A 20,160-nucleotide genomic window follows, 5' to 3' on the forward strand; every position below is an offset into this window, starting at 1 on the left:
CGTTGTCGCGGCATGCTACCAGTGTTAAAGACTGCGATGGAGCTCCGTATGCCACGGCAAACTGGCTGACACTGACGGCGGCGGTGCACAAATGCTGCGCAGCTAGCGCCATTCGACGGCCAACACCGCGGTTCCTGGTGTGTCCGCTGTGCCGTGCGTGTGATCATTGCTTGTACAGCCCTCTCGCAGTGTCCGGAGCAAGAATGGTGGGTCTGACACACCGGTGTCAATGTGTTCTTTTTTCCATTTCCGGGAGTGTACATTTTATTGTACTTTACAGGCGAGTTTACTTTACTGACAGCTTGTGAGGATGATATACTAGGAGCGATACAAATACACCGTTTGTTGCAATATGCTTGGGACAACAGTACATTTTCAGGCAGACAAACTTTCCATTTTACAGTAGTTACAATTGTCAACAACAGATGGCGCTGCTGTCTGGGAAACTCTGTAGTACGATATTTTCCACATATACACCATGCGTAGCAATAATATGGCGTAGTCTCTGAATGAAATTACCCGAAACCTTTGACAACGTGTCTGGCAGAATGGCTTCACATGCAGATGAGATGTACTGCTTCAGCTGTTCAATTGTTTCTGGATTCTGGCGGTACACCTGGTCTTTGAAGTGGCCCCACAGAAAGAAGTCGCAGGGATTCATATCTGGCGAATAGGGAGGCCAATCCACGCCGCCTCCTGTATGTTTCCGATAGCCCAAAGCAGTCACACGATCATCGAAATATTCATTCAGGAAATTAAAGACGTCGGCCGGCGATGTGGCCGGGTACCATCTTGCATAAACCACGAGGTGTTCGCAGTGTTGTCTAAGGCAGTTTGTACCGCCACAAATTCACGAAGAATGTCCAGATAGCGTGATGCAGTAATCGTTTCGTATCTGAAAAATGGGCCATTGATTACTTTGGAAGAAATGGCGGCCCAGACCACTACTTTTTGAGGATGCAGGGACGATGGGACTGCAACATGGGGCTTTTCGGTTCCCCATATGCGCCAGTTCTGTTTATTGACGAAACCGTCCAGGTAAAAATAAGCTTCGTCAGTAAACCAAATGCTGCCAACATGCATATCGCCGTCATCAATCCTGTGCACTATATCGTTAGCTAATGTCTCTCGTGCAGCAATGGTAGCGGCGCTGAGGGGTTGCCGCGTTTGAATTTTGTATGGGTAGAGGTGTAAACTCTGGCGCATGAGACGATACGTGGACGTTGGCGTCATTTGGACCGCAGCTGCAACACGGCGAACGGAAACGCGAGGCCGCTGTTGGATCACCTGCTGCACTAGCTGCTCGTTGCCCTCTGTGGTTGCCATACGCGGTCGCTCTAACTTTCCAGCACGTTCATCCGTCACGTTCCCAGTCCGTTGAAATTTTTCAAACAAATCCTTTATTGTATCGCTTTTCGGTCCTTTGGTTACATTAAACCTCCGTTGAAAACTTCGTCTTGTTGCAACAACACTGTGTTCTAGCCGGTGGAATTCCAACACCAGAAAAATCCTCTGTTCTAAGGAATAAACCATGTTGTCCACAGCACACTTGCACGTTGTGAACAGCACACGCTTACAGCAGAAAGACGACGTACAGAATGGCGCACCCACAGACTGCGTTGTCTTCTATATCTTTCACATCACTTGCAGCGCCATCTGTTGTTGAAAACTGTAACTACTGTAATTTCGAAAGTTTGTCCGCCTGAAAATGTACTGTTGTCCCAAGCATATTGCAACAAACGGTGTATTTCTATCGCTGCTCGTTTAGTTTTTATTGCCGTTTCAAATATACCGGTCATTTTTGAGACACCCTATATATATATACACTCATGGAAATGGAAAAAAGAACACATTGACACCGGTGTGTCAGACCCACCATACTTGCTCCGGACACTGCGAGAGGGCTGTACAAGCAATGATCACACGCACGGCACAGCGGACACACCAGGAACCGCGGTGTTGGCCGTCGAATGGCGCTAGCTGCGCAGCATTTGTGCACCGCCGCCGTCAGTGTCAGCCAGTTTGCCGTGGCATACGGAGCTCCATCGCAGTCTTTAACACTGGTAGCATGCCGCGACAGCGTGGACGTGAACCGTATTTGCAGTTGACGGACTTTGAGCGAGGGCGTATAGTGGGCATGCGGGAGGCCGGGTGGACGTACCGCCGAATTGCTCCAACACGTGGGGCGTGAGGTCTCCACAGCACATCGATGTTGTCCCCAGTGGTCGGCGGAAGAAGCACGTGCCCGTCGACCTGGGACCGGACCGCAACGACGCACGGATGCACGCCAAGACCGTAGGATCCTACGCAGTGCCGTAGGGGACCGCACCGCCACTTCCCAGCAAATTAGGGACACTGTTGCTCCTGGGGTATCGGCGAGCACCATTCGCAACCGTCTCCATGAAGCTGGGCTACGGTCCTGCACACCGTTAGGCCGTCTTCCGCTAACGCCCTAATATCGTGCAGCCTGCCTCCAGTGGTGTCGCGACAGGCGTGAATGGAGGGACGAATGGAGACGTGTCGTCTTCAGCGATGAGAGTCGCTTCTGCCTTGGTGCCAATGATGGTCGTATGCGTGTTTGGCGCCGTGCAGGTGAGCGCCACAATCAGGACTGCATACGACCGAGGCACACAGGACCAACACCCGGCATCATGGTGTGGGGAGCGATCTCCTACACTGGCCGTACACCTCTGGTGATCGTCGAGGGGACACTGAATAGTGCACGGTACATCCAAACCGTCATTGAACCCATCGTTCTACCATTCGTAGACCGGCAAGGGAACTTGCTGTTCCAACAGGACAATGCACGTCCGCATGTATCCCGTGCCACCCAACGTGCTCTAGAAGGTGTACGTCAACTACCCTGGCCAGCAAGATCTCCGGATGTGTCCCCCATTGAGCATGTTTGGGACTGGATGAAGCGTCGTCTCACGCGGTCTGCACGTCCAGCACGAACGCTGGTCCAACTGAGGCGCCAGGTGGAAATGGCATGGCAAGCCGTTCCACAGGACTACATCCAGCATCTCTACGATCGTCTCCATGGGAGAATAGCAGCCTTCATTGCTGCGAAAGGTGGATGTACACTGTACTAGTGCCGACATTGTGCATGCTCTGTTGCCTGTGTCTATGTGCCTGTGGTTCTGTCAGTGTGATCATGTGATGTATCTGACCCCAGGAATGTGTCAATAAAGTTTCCCCTTCCTGGGACAATGAATTCACGGTGTTCTTATTTCAATTTCCAGGAGTATATATATATATACGTAGTATTATGTATATTACTCCTCATTTGTTTACTACGTTTTGTAGTAGTAGTGACCATGTTACTATGTTTGAGATCATTCTACTTCTTAAATTGACTCTCACTACTCTTCTTTTGCTCCTGCTGTCACCTGTTGCCTTAACAAAGCCCTCCGAAAAAAATTCTGACCCATTGTTACCAGAGTGTTTTCGTTGGAATCCTCCTATACGCAACATACAGAAGAAACCAACGCTTCATATTCACTGCTTTCCATGACTCTGCACCTCCGCCGCTACAACGACCTCCTCAAATCTCCTTTTACTATCATCTTCGTCGACAGTTCCGTAAACTGTTTTCGAGCTGAAGAAAACAAGCCTAGTAATGCAAACGAAAGACATGACATCTTATTGCTAGGTTCCTGCTATAATATGTCATCAGAACTATCTGAGGTTGTTCTGTAATTTACAATACATTGCCACTATGGCGTACGAAATAAATGAAAGAAAACAATCTTGTTGATGTCAGAGTAAACTAAACGTTTTTTACTATCTCATCAAACTCTTTCATCAAGATCAATAGCTGTTAACCCGAATTATTTACTTATCGTAATAGCCTTACATAACACTTCAACGTTTTGGTACACTGTCGTTATTCTCTGTGGTAGTACATTTGCTGCTTATATACTTGGCATTAAGGTAGTTCAGAAATGATCTCTTTCTCATCAAATGCGATTTGACTGTATGGCTTGACACTGAGCGTGAAACTCGTACATCACTTCCGTGACTGTCGTTCAGCAACCCAATTTTATAGAATAAGACAGCTGAGTTCATCTCACATTTCAGATGTTTTCGCAACGTAGCGTAAGGTATTCTGCCATTCATTCATTTCGCTTCTCCTGTCTGTCAGACCTTCACTTTATCATGAGATACATCAGTGTCTTTCGTTTCTGCAAAAAAAGTTAAGAATAATATGCAACCAATTACCTTCCCCGATTTGTTGTTATACTTAACTGGAAGAGTGGTTACCTTGCTCCATGTACATGTCGTATTATTTATTCCATACTAATTCAGTAGGTCTATGATTCAATATTGAATTTCAGTAGACGTATAGTTACGTTCGTCGGTGATATGTAGAATCTGGGATCAAGTTTTTGTTCAATTTTATTTTTAAATTATGAATGGCTTTTTCTCGCATTTCAGGTAATTACGTTCGTGTCGCTACTTGCGTTTACGGCCAGTGGCAAAGACAGTACGTCACAAGCAGTTAGTCTTTCTTATAACATTACGAGAATTGTCTTCTTACGTAGTCCTTTACTTGCCGCCCGTTGTGGAAGAGTGGTTCTAGGCACTTCAGTCTGAAACCGTCGGGCCACTACGGAAGCAGGTTCGAATCCTGCCTCGGGCATGGATGTGTGTGATGTCCTTGGATTGGTTAGGTTTAAGTAGTTCTAAGTTCTAGGGGACTTATGACCTCAGACGTTAAGTCCTCTAGTGCTCAGAGCCATTTGAACCATAGGTGCCAATAGAATATCCCTCATCACAGTAGGAACACATCCATTGGTGTCTATAAAAAGGTTATACTTGTAAGGATATGCCACACATCACACCTGCTTTACTTTGTAAAAGTTGAGCCAGGGCCTTGTTTTTTCGGAAACAAGAATCCAGATGGTCAGTTGATTACTATCAGAGAGAGAGAGAGAGAGAGAGAGAGAGGTACATACAAAAAGCTTTGTCAGCAAAATTATGTATCCTATTTGCAAAAAAGAAACGTGTGTATCTATATATTTGTAAATTTGAGAACGACAAATACAGAGATACGTGCACATCGGACAGACATTTGTTCAACAGACAGAGAAAGACATTAAGTAGTGACGTTTGTGAAACTGTAAAGACTCCATGAGAGGAGCAACAGTGCTGCGTCAGTGTTTGGTTCAAAATATGTTGTGACAGTGGGCTTAAAACCCGTCGAGCGATGCATTTCGAACTGCCTTGCAGTGAAGTGAGTCAGAACTTGCGGGGAACATCAACGCGATAGTGTGCCGTAATGAGTGAAATAACGGCGTCGAGCATGTGCAAATCTAAATATTTAAAACCATTTTCGTTAAATAATATTTTTCATTGTAGGCAGACAAAAGAACTTAAACATTTTGCTCTAACTAGGTTTATTAGTCTGGTAGGTGGACTACTTATTTCATTACCAGTCATTTGTACGTTTCATTTCTGTTTTGAAGCTGAAGTGGCATGCAAAATGGCGTCACAAGAGACTGGACTGACCCTCTGATAGGCTAACCGAAGAGAAAGGATAGTGCCTTTCCTTAATAAGCCATTAAACATTTCAGGCAGAGCTTCAGGAAAACTTTGAAAGTTCTAGGCAGGGGAACCATGTCATACTCCAACAACAGCTCCACCAGCTGTAGTATTATTTTCTCAGAGCCTCGCCCTCCTTACTCTCTCTTCGACTTCCTATAGGTACGAGTAAATCGTGAACTGATATTGAATAGAACTGGAGGAGCTATGCAGATGAGAAATGACTGAAGATAAATAACGCCAATAGCGTTTGCCCGTTGCGCACGTGCTTGCGGCAGTGTCGATTACTTGCACTGACCACTACACTGCACTGTAGTACTGTCATCGTTATCATTGTAAAGGCTTATCATCTTGCTGTACTTACATGAAATGTATATTCTTGACTTCACTCCAGATCAAATGCTGCTCTTCGCGGAGTCTGTGGAATAAGACTGATATCAGAGACTGTAGTGTAATTATGGCATGATTACAGTCACTGTGACTATTCGCTTTCACTACGGAAACATGTTGATAATCACCAATATGAATTATTAACAATCAATGCGATGTGTTTCAGTACTCCTTCGTGACTCCTGTGACGTCACTGGTGGTGGTGAAACCTAACGACACCTCCGCTGTGGATCCGGAACGAGCTGGTGGAAACCGTGGGGGTAACTATCGTCTATGTGCAACACTAATTCAGTTAAAATAAGCTGTTTCCAGCTTCCAGTCAATAAAATAACTTCTGTTCCTTCTATGTACCTGCCAAAAATGTCCTTTATCAGTGGCTCCGTTATTAGTCCATTCTGTTTGGACAGCTTCTTAAATTGAAGTACACTTTTTTTTACCCTTCTTTAACTATGTCCATCCTAGGATAGAGAATAATCCCTCACGCTGTTTTACAAACTGAAAGGCGCTAATGTCTAGCATGAGGATACATCATTTAGCATTTAAGTTCTGGCCTTGCGTATTAACGACTGTACCGCAAATTGTGGCGGAGGGAACTCGTTCCCGGTTTCTGCTCACGGGGTGAATTCAGACATCACTCGCTCTCCCGCGTTGGTTTGCTCGGCGTGAAGTCCGCTCCAGAGACGTGTCTCCACTACACTCGCACTCTGATGGATCCTACATTCGATCTATAAAATGGTGATGATACAGGGCGGTGCAAAAGGAACGCACGGATTTGATTACGTAGTACCAGTGCTGGAAGTGGAACGGTGGGGTGGGGGACCAGTCGTTTTGTAGGTTAGAGTGTCCAGTTTTAATAGCAATGGCGCAAGGGACCGTGCATGGTCGCCTTTTCGCTGTTGAGCATTTCTTCACAAGTAACGACTCTGTGATCACAGTTCAACAGCTTTTCCGTATGCTCTTCAGTTTTCCGTAAAATGGTTCGATGCCTGATCATAGCACAATATGGCGTTGGATTTCCCCTTTCCGCACAACAGGGTCAATCAGGAAGTAGACATCACCTAGCCACCCCCGCAATGTTGTACGCAGGAAAATGTCGATAGGGAAAGACCATCTGTTCTTCAAAGACCTCTCGCTTGCACTAGGAGCCGTGCTCCAGCTCTGCGATCATCTCGTCGTTTCTGCGGGTCAACCCGAAGGATGAGTTACAATTCCATCCTTACACAATTATGATCGCGAAGAAAATGCTCAACCCTTATTATGATGAGCGGAGACAGTTTTGTGAGAAAATGCTTGATGTTCTAGCTGCTGATAACGTTGTGTTGATGATGAGCAATGAAGTACAACTTCACTTAGGCTGCTACGTAAATAAACAAAACGGTCACTATTGGGCAGCAGATGTCGCACAAGAAGTTCATCAGAAATCATTGCACAGTGCAAAAGTGACAGTATGGAGTGGAATGTCGAAAGTGGGAATTTTTCGAAGAAGGCGGTGATAATGTAACAGTGAACGCTACACCTCGTGTTGCAATGGTACGCAATTTCGTGCGGCCACAACTGGACGCTGTAGGGATGAACGTGGCAGACATGTGATTCCAACGAGATGGAGCCACAGCCCACACGGCTAATGATTCCACGACAGTTGTTCAAGAAAAGTTTCCCCAACACGTGAGCACATGTTTCTACGATTTCCACTCACCAGCACCTTCGCCATATGTGTCAGTTCGTGAATTCTTCTTATGGAGTCAGCTAAAAAGCAAAGTGTACTGTAACATACATCGTACACTCAATCACCTGAAAATTGCAGTACGTCAAGAAATTTGCTTCTGTTTCACATGCCATGTTGACGAAACTGATAGCGAACTTCGAAGAAAGACTTTGAATGGGTATTCATGAAGAAGGAAGCTATCTGCCTGACGTTATCTAAAACGAGAAAAAGGTGAAAAATCATAAATTAGATAAGTTACCAATTGTAGTGATACTAGTACATTTTGTATGTGATCAACACAGCCAGTTATACTAGTTCCAAATCCATGCGTTTCTTTTGCGCTACTCTGTATCTCCTACAGTCGGTTGCTCGCTTCGACCGTTCGACACAGGAATGATTTTCCGAGCGATTTCCACCAGTATTTAGAACATCGCTGTGTCGCGAAGTTCTAATGCAGAAAACGAACTGCTACGTGGCAGTAGATTAGATTAGATTAGATTAATACTTGTTCCATAGATCATGAATACGACACTTCTTAATGATGTGGAACGTGTCAGGTTAATGAAAGATGTCTGTACAAGATATTACATTACACAAACAATTGCATGACACTAATGCTTAAGTTAGTTTTTTTCCCTCCCATAATTTATATCTAAAAACTCAGCCAATGAGTAGAAGGAGTTGTCATCTAGCAATTCTTTTAATTTATTTTTAAATGTTGGTTGACTATCTGTCAGGCTTTTGATGCTGTTTGGTAGGTGACCAAAGATATTTGTAGCAGCATAATTTACCCCCTTCTGTTCCAAAGTCAGATTTAACCCTGCATAGTGAAGATCATCCTTTCTCCTGGTGTTATAGCTATGCACACTGCTATTACTTTTGAACTGGGCATGCAAGTAAATAAATAACCAAGTGAAATAAAGAAACAAAACCAGCATTGAGATTTAGTAAATTTGTTTTGTAACTGATTTCTTGGGAACTGTTGGCTGTTTTACATAATACACGATATTTGTCATCGAGCTTCAGTGGGTTGTGTACATCTGCCAGTCTGTATTTCACAAATACGTCTGAAAGTCCTATATTCACTTCCAACTTATTTGTCGTCTAACTGCAATTGTTCACGCATTAGCTTTGCAATCCGCATCTGTATAATGTCAGTGCAACTTCATACACAGTGGCTATGTAAGTAATTAGAGGTGCAGTTCCCTGCGGCAAATAATACGGTCACCAGAGTGCAGGGGCGTTGTTCGTGTTTAGTGTTACTTCCAGTGCAGAGTGTTTATGAGGGCTATTCGAAAAGTAAGGAACGTCAGGCGGCGAAATGGAAACCACAGTGAAAAACAAAACTGTTTTATTTGCAACAGTTAACTAAAAGTTCCAGCTACTTACCTCCATAGTCGCCGATCCGACTTAGAAGTTTGTCGTAGCGTTGTACCAACCTTCCAGTACCATCTTTATAGAAGGCAGCCACCAATGCTTTCCACCATTTCTCTACGATAGTCTACAGCTCGTTGTCTGTGCCAAAATGTTGTCTTTATAGCCAGCGGTTCATGTGAGCAGACATGAATCTCAGAGGGAGACAATTACAGTCTGTATAGTGGGTAATCAAACGTTTCCTATTCATTGCCGCTGCAGAATGCGGCTGAGAATTGTCTTGAAGCAGAAAAAGCACCACAGTTATGTATTGTTGGCTGCTGTTTCAGGCGAAATTTCTCACCAGACCCTAGTACTTGGCGAGAGACACTATTGTTCTAGGTATCTTTATGAGCTCCCTGTGTGCTCAGAACTAAAAAGAACGACGTAACGCGATCGACAGGCATACTAGAGACATTTCCCAACACAACTGCGCAAAACGTTATCGGATTTTCACTGTTGTTTCCATTTCGCGAGCGGTCATTCCTTACTTTCCGAATAACCCTCGTAATTACTGTGAACAATATTAACGTGTTGAGCGATCACTGCGAAGGATATGAAATGCCGCGCTCTCTTGTGAGACAACGTTATCAGTAAGACACAGAATTCGAAAGGGACCCAGTCTGCCGTGCGAAGTGGCTGTGCGGTTAGAGGCGCCATGTCACGGATTGAACGACTCCTCCCGCCGGAGGTTCGAGTCCCCCCTCGGGCATAGGTGAGTGTGATGTTCTCAGTGCAAATTAGTATGTCTAAGTAGTGTGTAAGTCTAAGGACCGACGACCTCAGCAGTTTTGTCCCTTAGGAATTCACACACATTTTTGAACTCACTTATGGACCTCCTTTAGTTCGGCTAGACAAACCTTGCAATATCCAGATTTGTGGGTCATTCTAATGTAACAGCCCCATTTTGGACTGCATACGAACGTGAGGGCAGGCATTAGTCGGTGTCAAACTTCCGATCGACTATGTCTAACAGCCAAAAGGGAGGATAGCAGTATTGTGTAACTAATACATTGTGTCCCTCTTACGCCTGCAGTTGCCATCCGATAACAAGTAATCCAATTCCTGCAACATTCTGTGTCATCTCGCACGTTTAGACAGAAAGTAGTAGCAGCCTGAAAGAAGTATCATCCCAGATAATTCTGTTAACACCGCAACACAAACGGCTTTCTCACGAGTGGTGCTGTGACCAGGAAGCATGGCGTTTCACTCTGTTTACAATGGCGGCGATCTGGGGAGATGTCTCACACTTCAAGAGTTTTCGAAAGGCGCAGAGGTGTCGCCCCTTGCGCCGTGACTGGTAGTGACGAGGGAGCTGCAAAACGGTGCGTCACGGACAGACCGAGTCCTCAAGTGTTACCTTTTATGTGACAATACAGTGGTGTCATTTTTCTACAGGAAATGCTCGTCCACAAATCGCACGTGTCTTTATGAACTGTCAACGTGATGTTGTCCAGTAAAACCCCAGATCAGTCTCCGATAGAACATGTGTGGGACCAGCTGCGATGTTAACTTCGTCCGCGAGCACCAAGGGTGTTCATGTGGAAGTTTACTGATGCGTGAAAAAAACTTTGATAGTTTGTAAACAATTAGACACCAGTTCCATGTTTGTATCTTACTTCTAGCCTGAGTTATCAATTTATGTAATCAGGGAAAGACTTTTCGGACACCCTGTATATGAAGAAAGGTTACATTGAATGACAGGGTAATCAAGTATCTTTTTGCAGAATTGGCACTCCCTATAAATAGAAATTATAAGTCAATTTAATACTATCTCATTCTGTTTAGAAGTTAAATCTTTAATAATGTGTCTAGTTATTAAATCACTAGCTGGTGTTCAGTACATTTTGGTAATTACTATGAACTCCCCATGAAATTTTCTTCCTACAGCTCAAGCTTCAAAATGCTGCTTACTGTCAGACCTAAGATTATCAACATTTTCAGAATTTTATTCCTTCATAACATAAGTGGCAACTCCACTTCTCCGAATGGTTCGTACACAATGAGTAACTACAAATACTAATGTAAAGTCTTTACTTCAGGTGACGACAGAGAAAAGGAATAAAAGAACGTAACCAGGCTTAATTTCTAGACAAAGAAATCACAGCCAGGCAGCCGTATTGCCGCAAATGTCCGATTCGTTCGCTACGATCTGCCATGTGCCTACACATATGCTACCTCCATACAGACCGCTTGACCTGGCGACGGACTCCTTTGATAAGTCGCTCGTGGTCGTTGAGAATACTCACGGTGAATGTGGCTGATGGGAGTTGGCGAATCTACAGAAATCGAAATACGTTCACAGGTGCTGGTGGTTTCCGGTTGCATTCAATGTTAACCAGGAGGCAACACTGCCCCACAGGGTACCTGCCATCAACCGAAGCAGAAACCACACGTGAAGATAGCGATCACGCCCCCGTGGGCTACTCACAGCAGTACATAGCGGCTTGCTTCTCAGCACGTTCCACAGCTTCCCCAGCGTGTGAGAATGGGCATTACAGAGATTGCCACAGACCATGCGCTAGGATAGCTTTTGCCGTAATCGTCAGTCAATACCACTATCACATAGTGATCCGTCACTCTAAATTTTATTATTTCATGGCGTTGCCGACAAAACTTCAAAAAAAAATTAAACATATTTTATGATGAGATCCTTACCTGTCGCCTGTAATGAACTTACTGGGTTATCTGAGCATGACTTATGTCCCAACTCAAAGTTTCATTAAGACAATATCTCACTTGTATTATTCAAATTTAATGAACAGCAATTTAATTTTAATATTTTATATATGGTTCGTAAAATGCTGCAGATGTATGCTGTTAATTGTATTCTAAGAGTTTCTTAGCTGGTTTACCATTCGCAAAATGAGAAGAACTAATTTTGTTTCCTGTATGTTTTGCAGACTACTACCCACCTGCAGTGCCGTTCTCATCTGCGTCAGGTGAGATATTGCATCGTTTTATTGCTTTGCACCCTACTGCTACCTGAGAAATTAGTGTACCGATTGATCTTGCCTTGGTGTGGGAAACTGCCTCTAAAATGTGGAAGAATCAACAGCATGAGGACGCAGAAGGCAATGGTAACCACTGCATTAAAGACACATAACGTTTATCCACAGGACATGTGGTCTGTAAATGAAAAAGTGTCATGATGATCTCTCTCTTGGCAGAAATTTCCGAAATATCCCCCAGTACCGATTTAGTCCCCAGTTCGGATCTCCAGGAAGGGACTGCCAAGAAGGTGGTGACCATGAGAAACATATTAAATAACTAAACAGATTAAATAACCAAGGAAATGATAACGTTCTACGAGGTGGGGCACTCAGTGTCAGAAGTTTGAACGTGGTAGGGAACTAGAAAATCCAAAAAGGGAAATTCTAAGGCTCAGTCTATATATAGTGGAGGTCGGTGAAGTCAAATGGAAAGAAAACGAGGATTTCTGGTGATGTGAGCATAGGGTAATATCAACAGCAGCAGAAAATGGTATAACGGTAGTAGAATTCCTTATGAATTGGAAGGTAGGGCAGCCAATCAGTTATTGTGAAACAGTGCACTGAAAGCCTGTATGGGGAAGAGGAATCGTCTGATGATGTGATGGAAGGGGAAGCAGGTCAATAGGAAAGAGATAAGAGATCGAGTATTAGAATCAGAATTTATAAGTGTTTTGGAAGACTTGAGATCAAGTAAGGCTGAAAGGATAGACAACATTCAATAGGAATTTTTAAAATCCGAGAGTTGCATGACCCGACTAATACATTAAGTATCGCACAGTCAGTTCCCCTCAGTTTCGGATTTCAGTGACACACAATGCTGTGATCCAAACGTACATTCTCAGAAATTTCTTCCTCACATTGAGGTCTGTGTTTTGGTACTCATGGACGTCTTTTGGCCAGGATTGCCATCTTTGCCAGTGCTTGTCTGCTTTTGACGGCCTCCTTGCTGCTTCCGTCAATGGTTATTATGCTGCCTACGTAGTAGAATTCTTTAACTTCATCTACCTGGTGAGCGTCAATCCTGATGTTAAATTGGGCACGGTTGTCATTTATGCTACTTCTCATTACTTTCGCCTTTCTTCGATTTACTCTCAATCCATATTTTGTAGTCATTAGACCAATTCACTCAGCAGATCATGTAGTTCTTCTTCACTTTCACTCAGGAAAGCAATGCCAACGACAAACCGTATCGTTGATGTCCTTTCACCTTGAGTTTTAATTGCACTCCTGAAGGTTTCCTCTATTTACATCACTGCTTCTTCGATGTACAGACTGTACAGGAGGGACCAAAGACTACATCCCTCTCTGACACCCTTTTTAATCCCAGCACTTCGTTCTTGGTCGGCCACTTTCATTAATTCCTCTCGGCTCGTGCACATATTGTATCTTGCCCGTCTCTCCCAATTGCTTACCCTTATTTTGCTCAGAATTCTGAACATCTTTAACCATTTTAATTTGGTGGACGCCTTTTCCAGGTAGACAAATCCTATGAACGTGTCTTGATTTTTCTTTAGTCTTGCTTCCATCATCAAAGGCAACGTCAGAATTACCTCTATGGTTCCTTTACCTTTCCTAAAACCAAACTGATCGTCATGTAACACATCTTCAGTGTCCTACATTCTTCTGTATATTATTCTTGTCAGAAACTTGGTTGCATGAGCTGTTAAGCTGATTGTGCGTTACTTTTCGAACTTGTCAGCTCTTGCAGTCTTCGGAATTGTATGGATGATATTTTTTCGAAAGTCAGATGGTATGTCGCCTGATACATTCTATACACTGACTTGAATAGTCGGTTTGTTGTCACTTTCCTCAGTGATGTTAGACATTCTGATGGAATGTTATCTATCCCTTGTGCGTTAATTGATCTGAAGTCCTCCAGAGCTCTCTTAAATTCTGATTCTGATACTGGATTCTCCATCTCTTCTAAATCGGCTCCTGTTTCTTCTTCTATCACATCACATCTATCCCTCCTCATAGAAGCCTTCAATGTACTCTTGCCACCTGTCTGCTCTTTTCTCTGCATTTAACAGCGGCCCGTTGCACTCTTAATGAAACCATCCTTGCTTTCAATTTCACCGAAAATTGTTTTGACTTTCCTATATGCTTAGTCAGTCCTTCTGACAGTCATTTATTTTTCAATTTCTTCACATTTTTCATGCAACTATTTCGTCTTAACTTTCCTGAATTTTCTGTTTATTTCATTGGTCAGCAACTTGTATTTCTATGTTCCTGAATTTCGCTGAACATTTTTGTACTTTCTTCTTTCGTCGATTGCACGAGGTATTTCTTCTGTTATCCATGGTTTCCTGGCTGTTACCTTCTTTGTTCCCAAGTTGCATGAGTCTCTTAGAAGTAGATACCTTAGGGGTTGCGAAGCAACTCAAATCGCTTGATACGGGCAAGTCTTCAGGTCCAGATTGTATACCGATTAGGTTCCTTTCAGATTAGGCTGATACTATAGCTCCCTACTTAGCACTCATATACAACCGCTCGCTCACCGATAGATCTGTACCTACAGATTGGAAAATTGCGCAGGTCGCACCAGTGTTCAAGAAGGGTAGTCGGAGTAATCCATTTAACTACAGACCTATATCATTGACGTCGGTTTGCAGTAGGGTTTTGGAGCATATACTGTATTCAAACATTATGAATCACCTCGAAGGGAACGATCTATTGACACGTAATCAGCACGGCTTCAGAAAAAGGGGATCACAAGTTGATTCCGTATTTCTAGATTTCCGGAAAGCTTTTGACACCGTTCCTCACAAGCGACTTCTAATCAAGCTGCGGAGCTATGGGGTATCGTCTCAGTTGTGCGACTGGATTCGTGATTTCCTGTCAGGAAGGTCGCAGTTCGTAGTAATAGACGGCAAATCATCGAGTAAAACTGAAGTGATATCAGGTGTTCCCCAGGGAAGCGTCCTGGGACCTCTACTGTTCCTGATCTATATAACTGACCTGGGTGACAATCTGAGCAGGTCTCTTAGACTGTTCGCAGATGATGCTGTAATTTACCGTCTAGTAAGGTCATCCGAAGACCAGTATCAGTTGCAAAGCGATTTAGAAAAGATTGCTGTATGGTGTGTCAGGTGGCAGTTGACGCTAAATAACGAAAAGTGTGAGATGATCCACATGAGTTCCAAAAGAAATCCGTTGGAATTCGATTACTCGATAAATAGTACAATTCTCAAGGCTCTCAATTCAACTAAGTACCTGGGTGTTAAAATTACGAACAACTTCAGTTGGAAGGACCACATAGATAATATTGTTGGGAAGGCGAGCCAAAGGTTGCGTTTCATTGGCAGGACACTTAGAAGATGCAACAAGTCCACTAAAGAGACAGCTTACACTACACTCGTTCGTCCTCTGTTAGAATATTGCTGCGCGGTGTGGGATCCTTACCAGGTGGGATTGACGGAGGACATCGAAAGGGTGCAGAAAAGAGCACCTCGTTTTGTATTATCACGTTATAGGGGAGAGAATGTGGCAGATATGATACACGAGTTGCGATGGAAGTCATTACAGCATAGACGTTTTTCGTCGCGGCGAGACCTTTTTACGAAATTTCAGTCACCAACTTTCTCTTTCGAATGCGAAAATATTTTGTTGAGCCCAACCTACATAGGTAGGAATGATCATCAAAATAAAATAAGAGAAATCAGAGCTCTAACAGAAAGGTTTAGGTGTTCGTTTTTCCCGCTCGCTGTTCGGGAGTGGAATAGTAGAGAGATAGTATGATTGTGGTTCGATGAACCCTCTGCCAAGCACTTAAATGTGAATTGCAGAGTAGTCATGTAGATGTAGATGTAGATGTTATTCTTTGCAACTTCTGTGATGGTTCTTTTTAGAGACGTCCAGTCCTCTTCAACTGTACTGCCTACTGATCTATTCATTATTGTTGTGTCTATAGCCTGAGATAACTTCAAGTATGTCTCGTAAATCCTTTTACTTCCGAATCCAATTTCTTTGCGTTTTAATTCTTCCTGCCTAATCTCTTAAACTTCAGCTTACTCTTCATAACTACTACATTGTGATCTGAGTCTATATCTGCTCCTAGACGAGCCTTACAATCCAGTACCTGAATTCGGAATTTCTGTCCCACCATGATGTAATCTAACTGAAATCTTCCAGTATCACGTGGCCTTTTCCAGGCATACCTCCTGCTCTGGTGATTCTTGAACAGAGTATTCGCTATCACTAGCTGAAATTTATTGCAGAACTCAATTAGTCTTTCTCCTCTCTTATTCCTTGTCCCAATCTCATTTTCTCCTGTCACTTTTTCTTCTACTCCTACCTTTACAACCGCATTTCAGTCTCCCGTGGCTGTTACATTTTCATCTCCCTTTACATACTGCATTACTCCTTCAATATCCCCATACTCTTTCTCTATCTCTCATCTTAGCTTGCGACGTCGGCATGTATACATTAACTATTGTTGTGTGTGTTGGTTTGCTGTCGAATCTAATAAGAATAATCCTGTCACAATAAAACACTCTCTTCACGATTTTCCTATTCATAACGAATCCTACTCCAAGTCTTCCATTTTCTGCTCCTGTTTATATCACAGTCATTTGTCCAAAAACCCTTGTCTTCTTACCACTTCACTTCGCTGACCCCTACTATATCTAGCTTGAGCCTTAGAATTACCCTTGTCAGACTTTCTAGCTTCCCTACCACGTCCAAGCTTCTGATATAAAAAGCATTTTAGCACTGGCGAAAATGTCAGTCCTGGTGAAGCGAATTCTACTAGAATCATACACAGGCCTTAATTTGAGGAAGAAATTTCTGGGAATGTACGTTTGGAGGACGGTGTTGTATGGGAGTGAAACATGGACTGCGGGAAAACCGGAACAGAAGGAAATCAAAGAATTTGAGATGTGGTGCTGAAGATGAATGTTGAAAATTAGATGGACTGATAAGGTAAGGAAAGAGGAGGTACTCCACAGAATTGTCGAGGAAAGAAATATGTAGTAACGAATGACAAGGAGGTGGACAAGATGATAGGACGTCTGTTAATACATGAAGGAATAATTTCCGTGGTACTAGAGCGAGCTGTATAGCGTAAAAACTGTAGAGAAAGGCAGAGATTGGAACGCATCCAGCAACTGTAATTGAGGATGGAAGCTGCAAGTGCTGCTCTGAGATAGAGAGGTTAGCACAGGAGAGGAATTCGTTGCTGGAAGCTTCAACCCAGACACAAGATTGATGAAAAAACAGCTATTACTTGAAGAATGGCGCTCTAGCTGAAATCGTAATCTGAAATAAATACGTGCAATAACATGTAAAGGAAAATATCATTTCGAGAAAGGAGAAAATGATTCCTCGCTCTGTGCAACTACCATTTCGTCTCTCTGCTACTAGACGAAATTGTTCACTAAAGGAAGGCGGCTTACTGCATGTCATTGATCAAGTCCATGTCCGTTGGTATTTTACACGAAATTGCACCAACTATGTGCTTCGAAGATGTTATCGAAAACGCACTTACAGAGCGTCCTTTTCACAAAAATGACTCCATGTGATTTATCGCTGTGTTCGTTCATTTTACATTTTCTGACATGTCAGCTGGAGTACACATTTGCGTCGTACGTACAGCTAATTTAAAAGCGCTCATGAATCTTCACGCATCCGTCAGTGTGTTTCGATTTGTATCATTTCTGCTACTCAAATAAGCAGCTTCGCCACGGAGCTTCTTGGGGTACGCGGGTAGCATATTACTCCCGGAAGTCGTACGGAACATCATAGTTCCTATCCAAATTGGAACTGTATTGAGTCTCCCAGACAGTCCGGGCTGTCTTTCAAAACTGCTCTTTAGTAACTTTTGTTAATATGTTACACCATTAAAACAATCTCTCTGACGAAATATTGTTAATAAGGAAATAAATTTAGGAATCAAATTTAACAAAGAAATCATAATCTGTCACTAATACTTTAGAGCAGTTAGCCGGCCTATCGCAATGGCTCTTGTAAGAGATGCATCTGCGAAAAGGGTACCCCTACTCATTGTCCTGTAGGTGAAGATAGAAGCATTTGATTTCTTTGGTCACGGAAACCATGAAGTTTACCCCGACTCCAAAACTTCAGACGTTATTCTGCTAAGGTAAACGAGCACACCATATGTTGACCAACTTCATCCAATTTCAAGAAATATTGCAGCCCCATAATTGATTTTTCATCGCCTTAGCTTCCCTTGTGACCCACTACACACATCTGTGGATAGGTATTTACTTAATTGCCACTGAAGAATCATATAAGTTGGGTAGATTTTGCAGTAACCATCAGTCGATAAAAGTTTCACGTAGCTACCTGTCACTCGAAATTTTGTTCTTCAGAGCGTTGCAGACAAAACACCCTACAAAATTAAATCTTTTTTTATGACGTGATGTTTATCTGTCGCCGGCAATGAACTTACTGAGTTATCCGAACACGTCATACGTCCCAACTCAGAGTTTCATTCAGACGCTACCTTTACCAAGTTATACAAAGTTTACGAACAGTAATATAATGTAACTATTTAGATGTCGTTAGATATACATGTTAAATTTTTGTACATGTACGTTATTTATTTCATCCTAAGATTACGTGTCTCTAAGTTACCAACAGGGAAACGAGTGGAACTAATTTTTCCGCGAATGTTTTGCAGGATACATCTCACCTGGAGCAGGGGGCTCACTAGCCGGAGGTGAGTTATTACATCATTTCATTGTGTTTCACTGCGACGTGTGCTCGCAAATTAACTACTTACTTAATATCTTCTGCATTACGATATGTACGTATGAAATATTCATTAACTACGCCAAAATTATCGGCCGACTAAGAGTATCGTTAATTCGATATGTATGCTCCAGCTGCCAGAGGCAAATGGTCACGCTGTCATGCTGATTAGGGTTTTTCAGTGTTTGTCGTGGATTCTTTTGTGGTTGTGGCAGAGCAGTTTCCTCAACACATTGTTGCACTACCTTCCCCAGCCTTGATCCAAATGGATAGGTGGCCAGTCACTAATGACCTAGGCTTCCTATATTGTTGTAAAATTCTCCGACAGTGATTAAATGTAGACACTGGTTCGGTTACTCTAGAAATAAGGGTATTTATTCCTCATTTTAGATCGCTCCAGGGGCAACTTAGCATTCGGCATTCCATGGAACGGAACTTTCAGGCAGCTGTTAACTGGCATTAAAAAAATGAATTATTGATTTCTGTCTACACGTTCACACACAGGTGCAGCATGTAAGAAATTACATTTTCTTCCTGGATTTATTAAAATGTATTTATTCATTTAAGATCGCGAATTATGTTGAAGTGTCGTCTAAAGTGATACCTGTAACAACGTAATTTTCTAAAAGACCAAATACGTTTCAGGGATACAAACTGTATTCATTTTTAGTAGATTTATATACATCTGTTAAGCATATAGAGCTTGTAAACATGATGCACATGACGACGATGTCTTTTCAAGCGGCATGGATAAGCATTGGGGCATTTCACAGTGAGATACACAGAGGTATATCTTTCGAAAATTCACTGACTTTTATAACATTCGAAAAAGTAATGTACTAAAGAGTAGTGTCACAATTAAGTAGAAACAATTTACTTAACGTATTACACTTTGGATTCCAGGAGGGTTCTTCCACTGATAATTCTATTTACTCATTCACTAACCAATATATTACAAACACTAAGTAAAAAAATATTGCCAGGTAGCACTTCTGTGATCATTCGATGTCGTCTGGTTCTGTAGCTCATGTTACACACTTAGAAAAACTTAAGTCTTATAGAACTGACGGCCTTACAAACAACTGGTTTGAATCAAACTTGACAAACACAACTAATAAAAAGTAGTGATGAATAATTCAAACTGTGTTGGACACGTGGGAAATTTTAGTGTCTGGGGAGGAATGGCACACTAGAGTCTCGTACGGTTAAACTTTGGATCCACTCCTCTTCTTTATATATGTGAATGAACTTCCACTTAACATTCAACAAGCAGAATTGGTACGTTTTGCAAACGAGACTACTGCTACAATAGAACACATACAAAAGAAATGAATAGAAGAGATGTTAATAATATTTTACAAAGAATTAATAATTATTTCTCTGAAAATAGACTTTCCCTTAATT

At 42.7% G+C, this 20,160-nt stretch overlaps 1 protein-coding gene across 2 annotated transcripts in view; it reads left to right on the forward strand.

Moving 5' to 3' along the window:
- The window catches only part of LOC126354626 (inter-alpha-trypsin inhibitor heavy chain H4-like), a 99,785-nt gene that overhangs the window by 35,457 nt on the left and 44,168 nt on the right, over window positions 1-20,160 (forward strand). Inside the window, exons 11-13 of one of the 2 annotated variants that reach the window (XM_050004397.1) lie at window positions 6,101-6,194; window positions 11,956-11,994; window positions 18,686-18,724. In XM_050004397.1, coding sequence (XP_049860354.1) covers window positions 6,101-6,194; window positions 11,956-11,994; window positions 18,686-18,724 — 172 coding nt within the window. The remainder of the gene's footprint in view (window positions 1-6,100; window positions 6,195-11,955; window positions 11,995-18,685; window positions 18,725-20,160) is intronic. The other variant, XM_050004405.1, reaches the window with a different exon arrangement.

The sequence above is a fragment of the Schistocerca gregaria genome, chromosome 1, assembly GCF_023897955.1.
Source record: "Schistocerca gregaria isolate iqSchGreg1 chromosome 1, iqSchGreg1.2, whole genome shotgun sequence".
Classification (NCBI taxonomy): domain Eukaryota; kingdom Metazoa; phylum Arthropoda; class Insecta; order Orthoptera; family Acrididae; genus Schistocerca; species Schistocerca gregaria.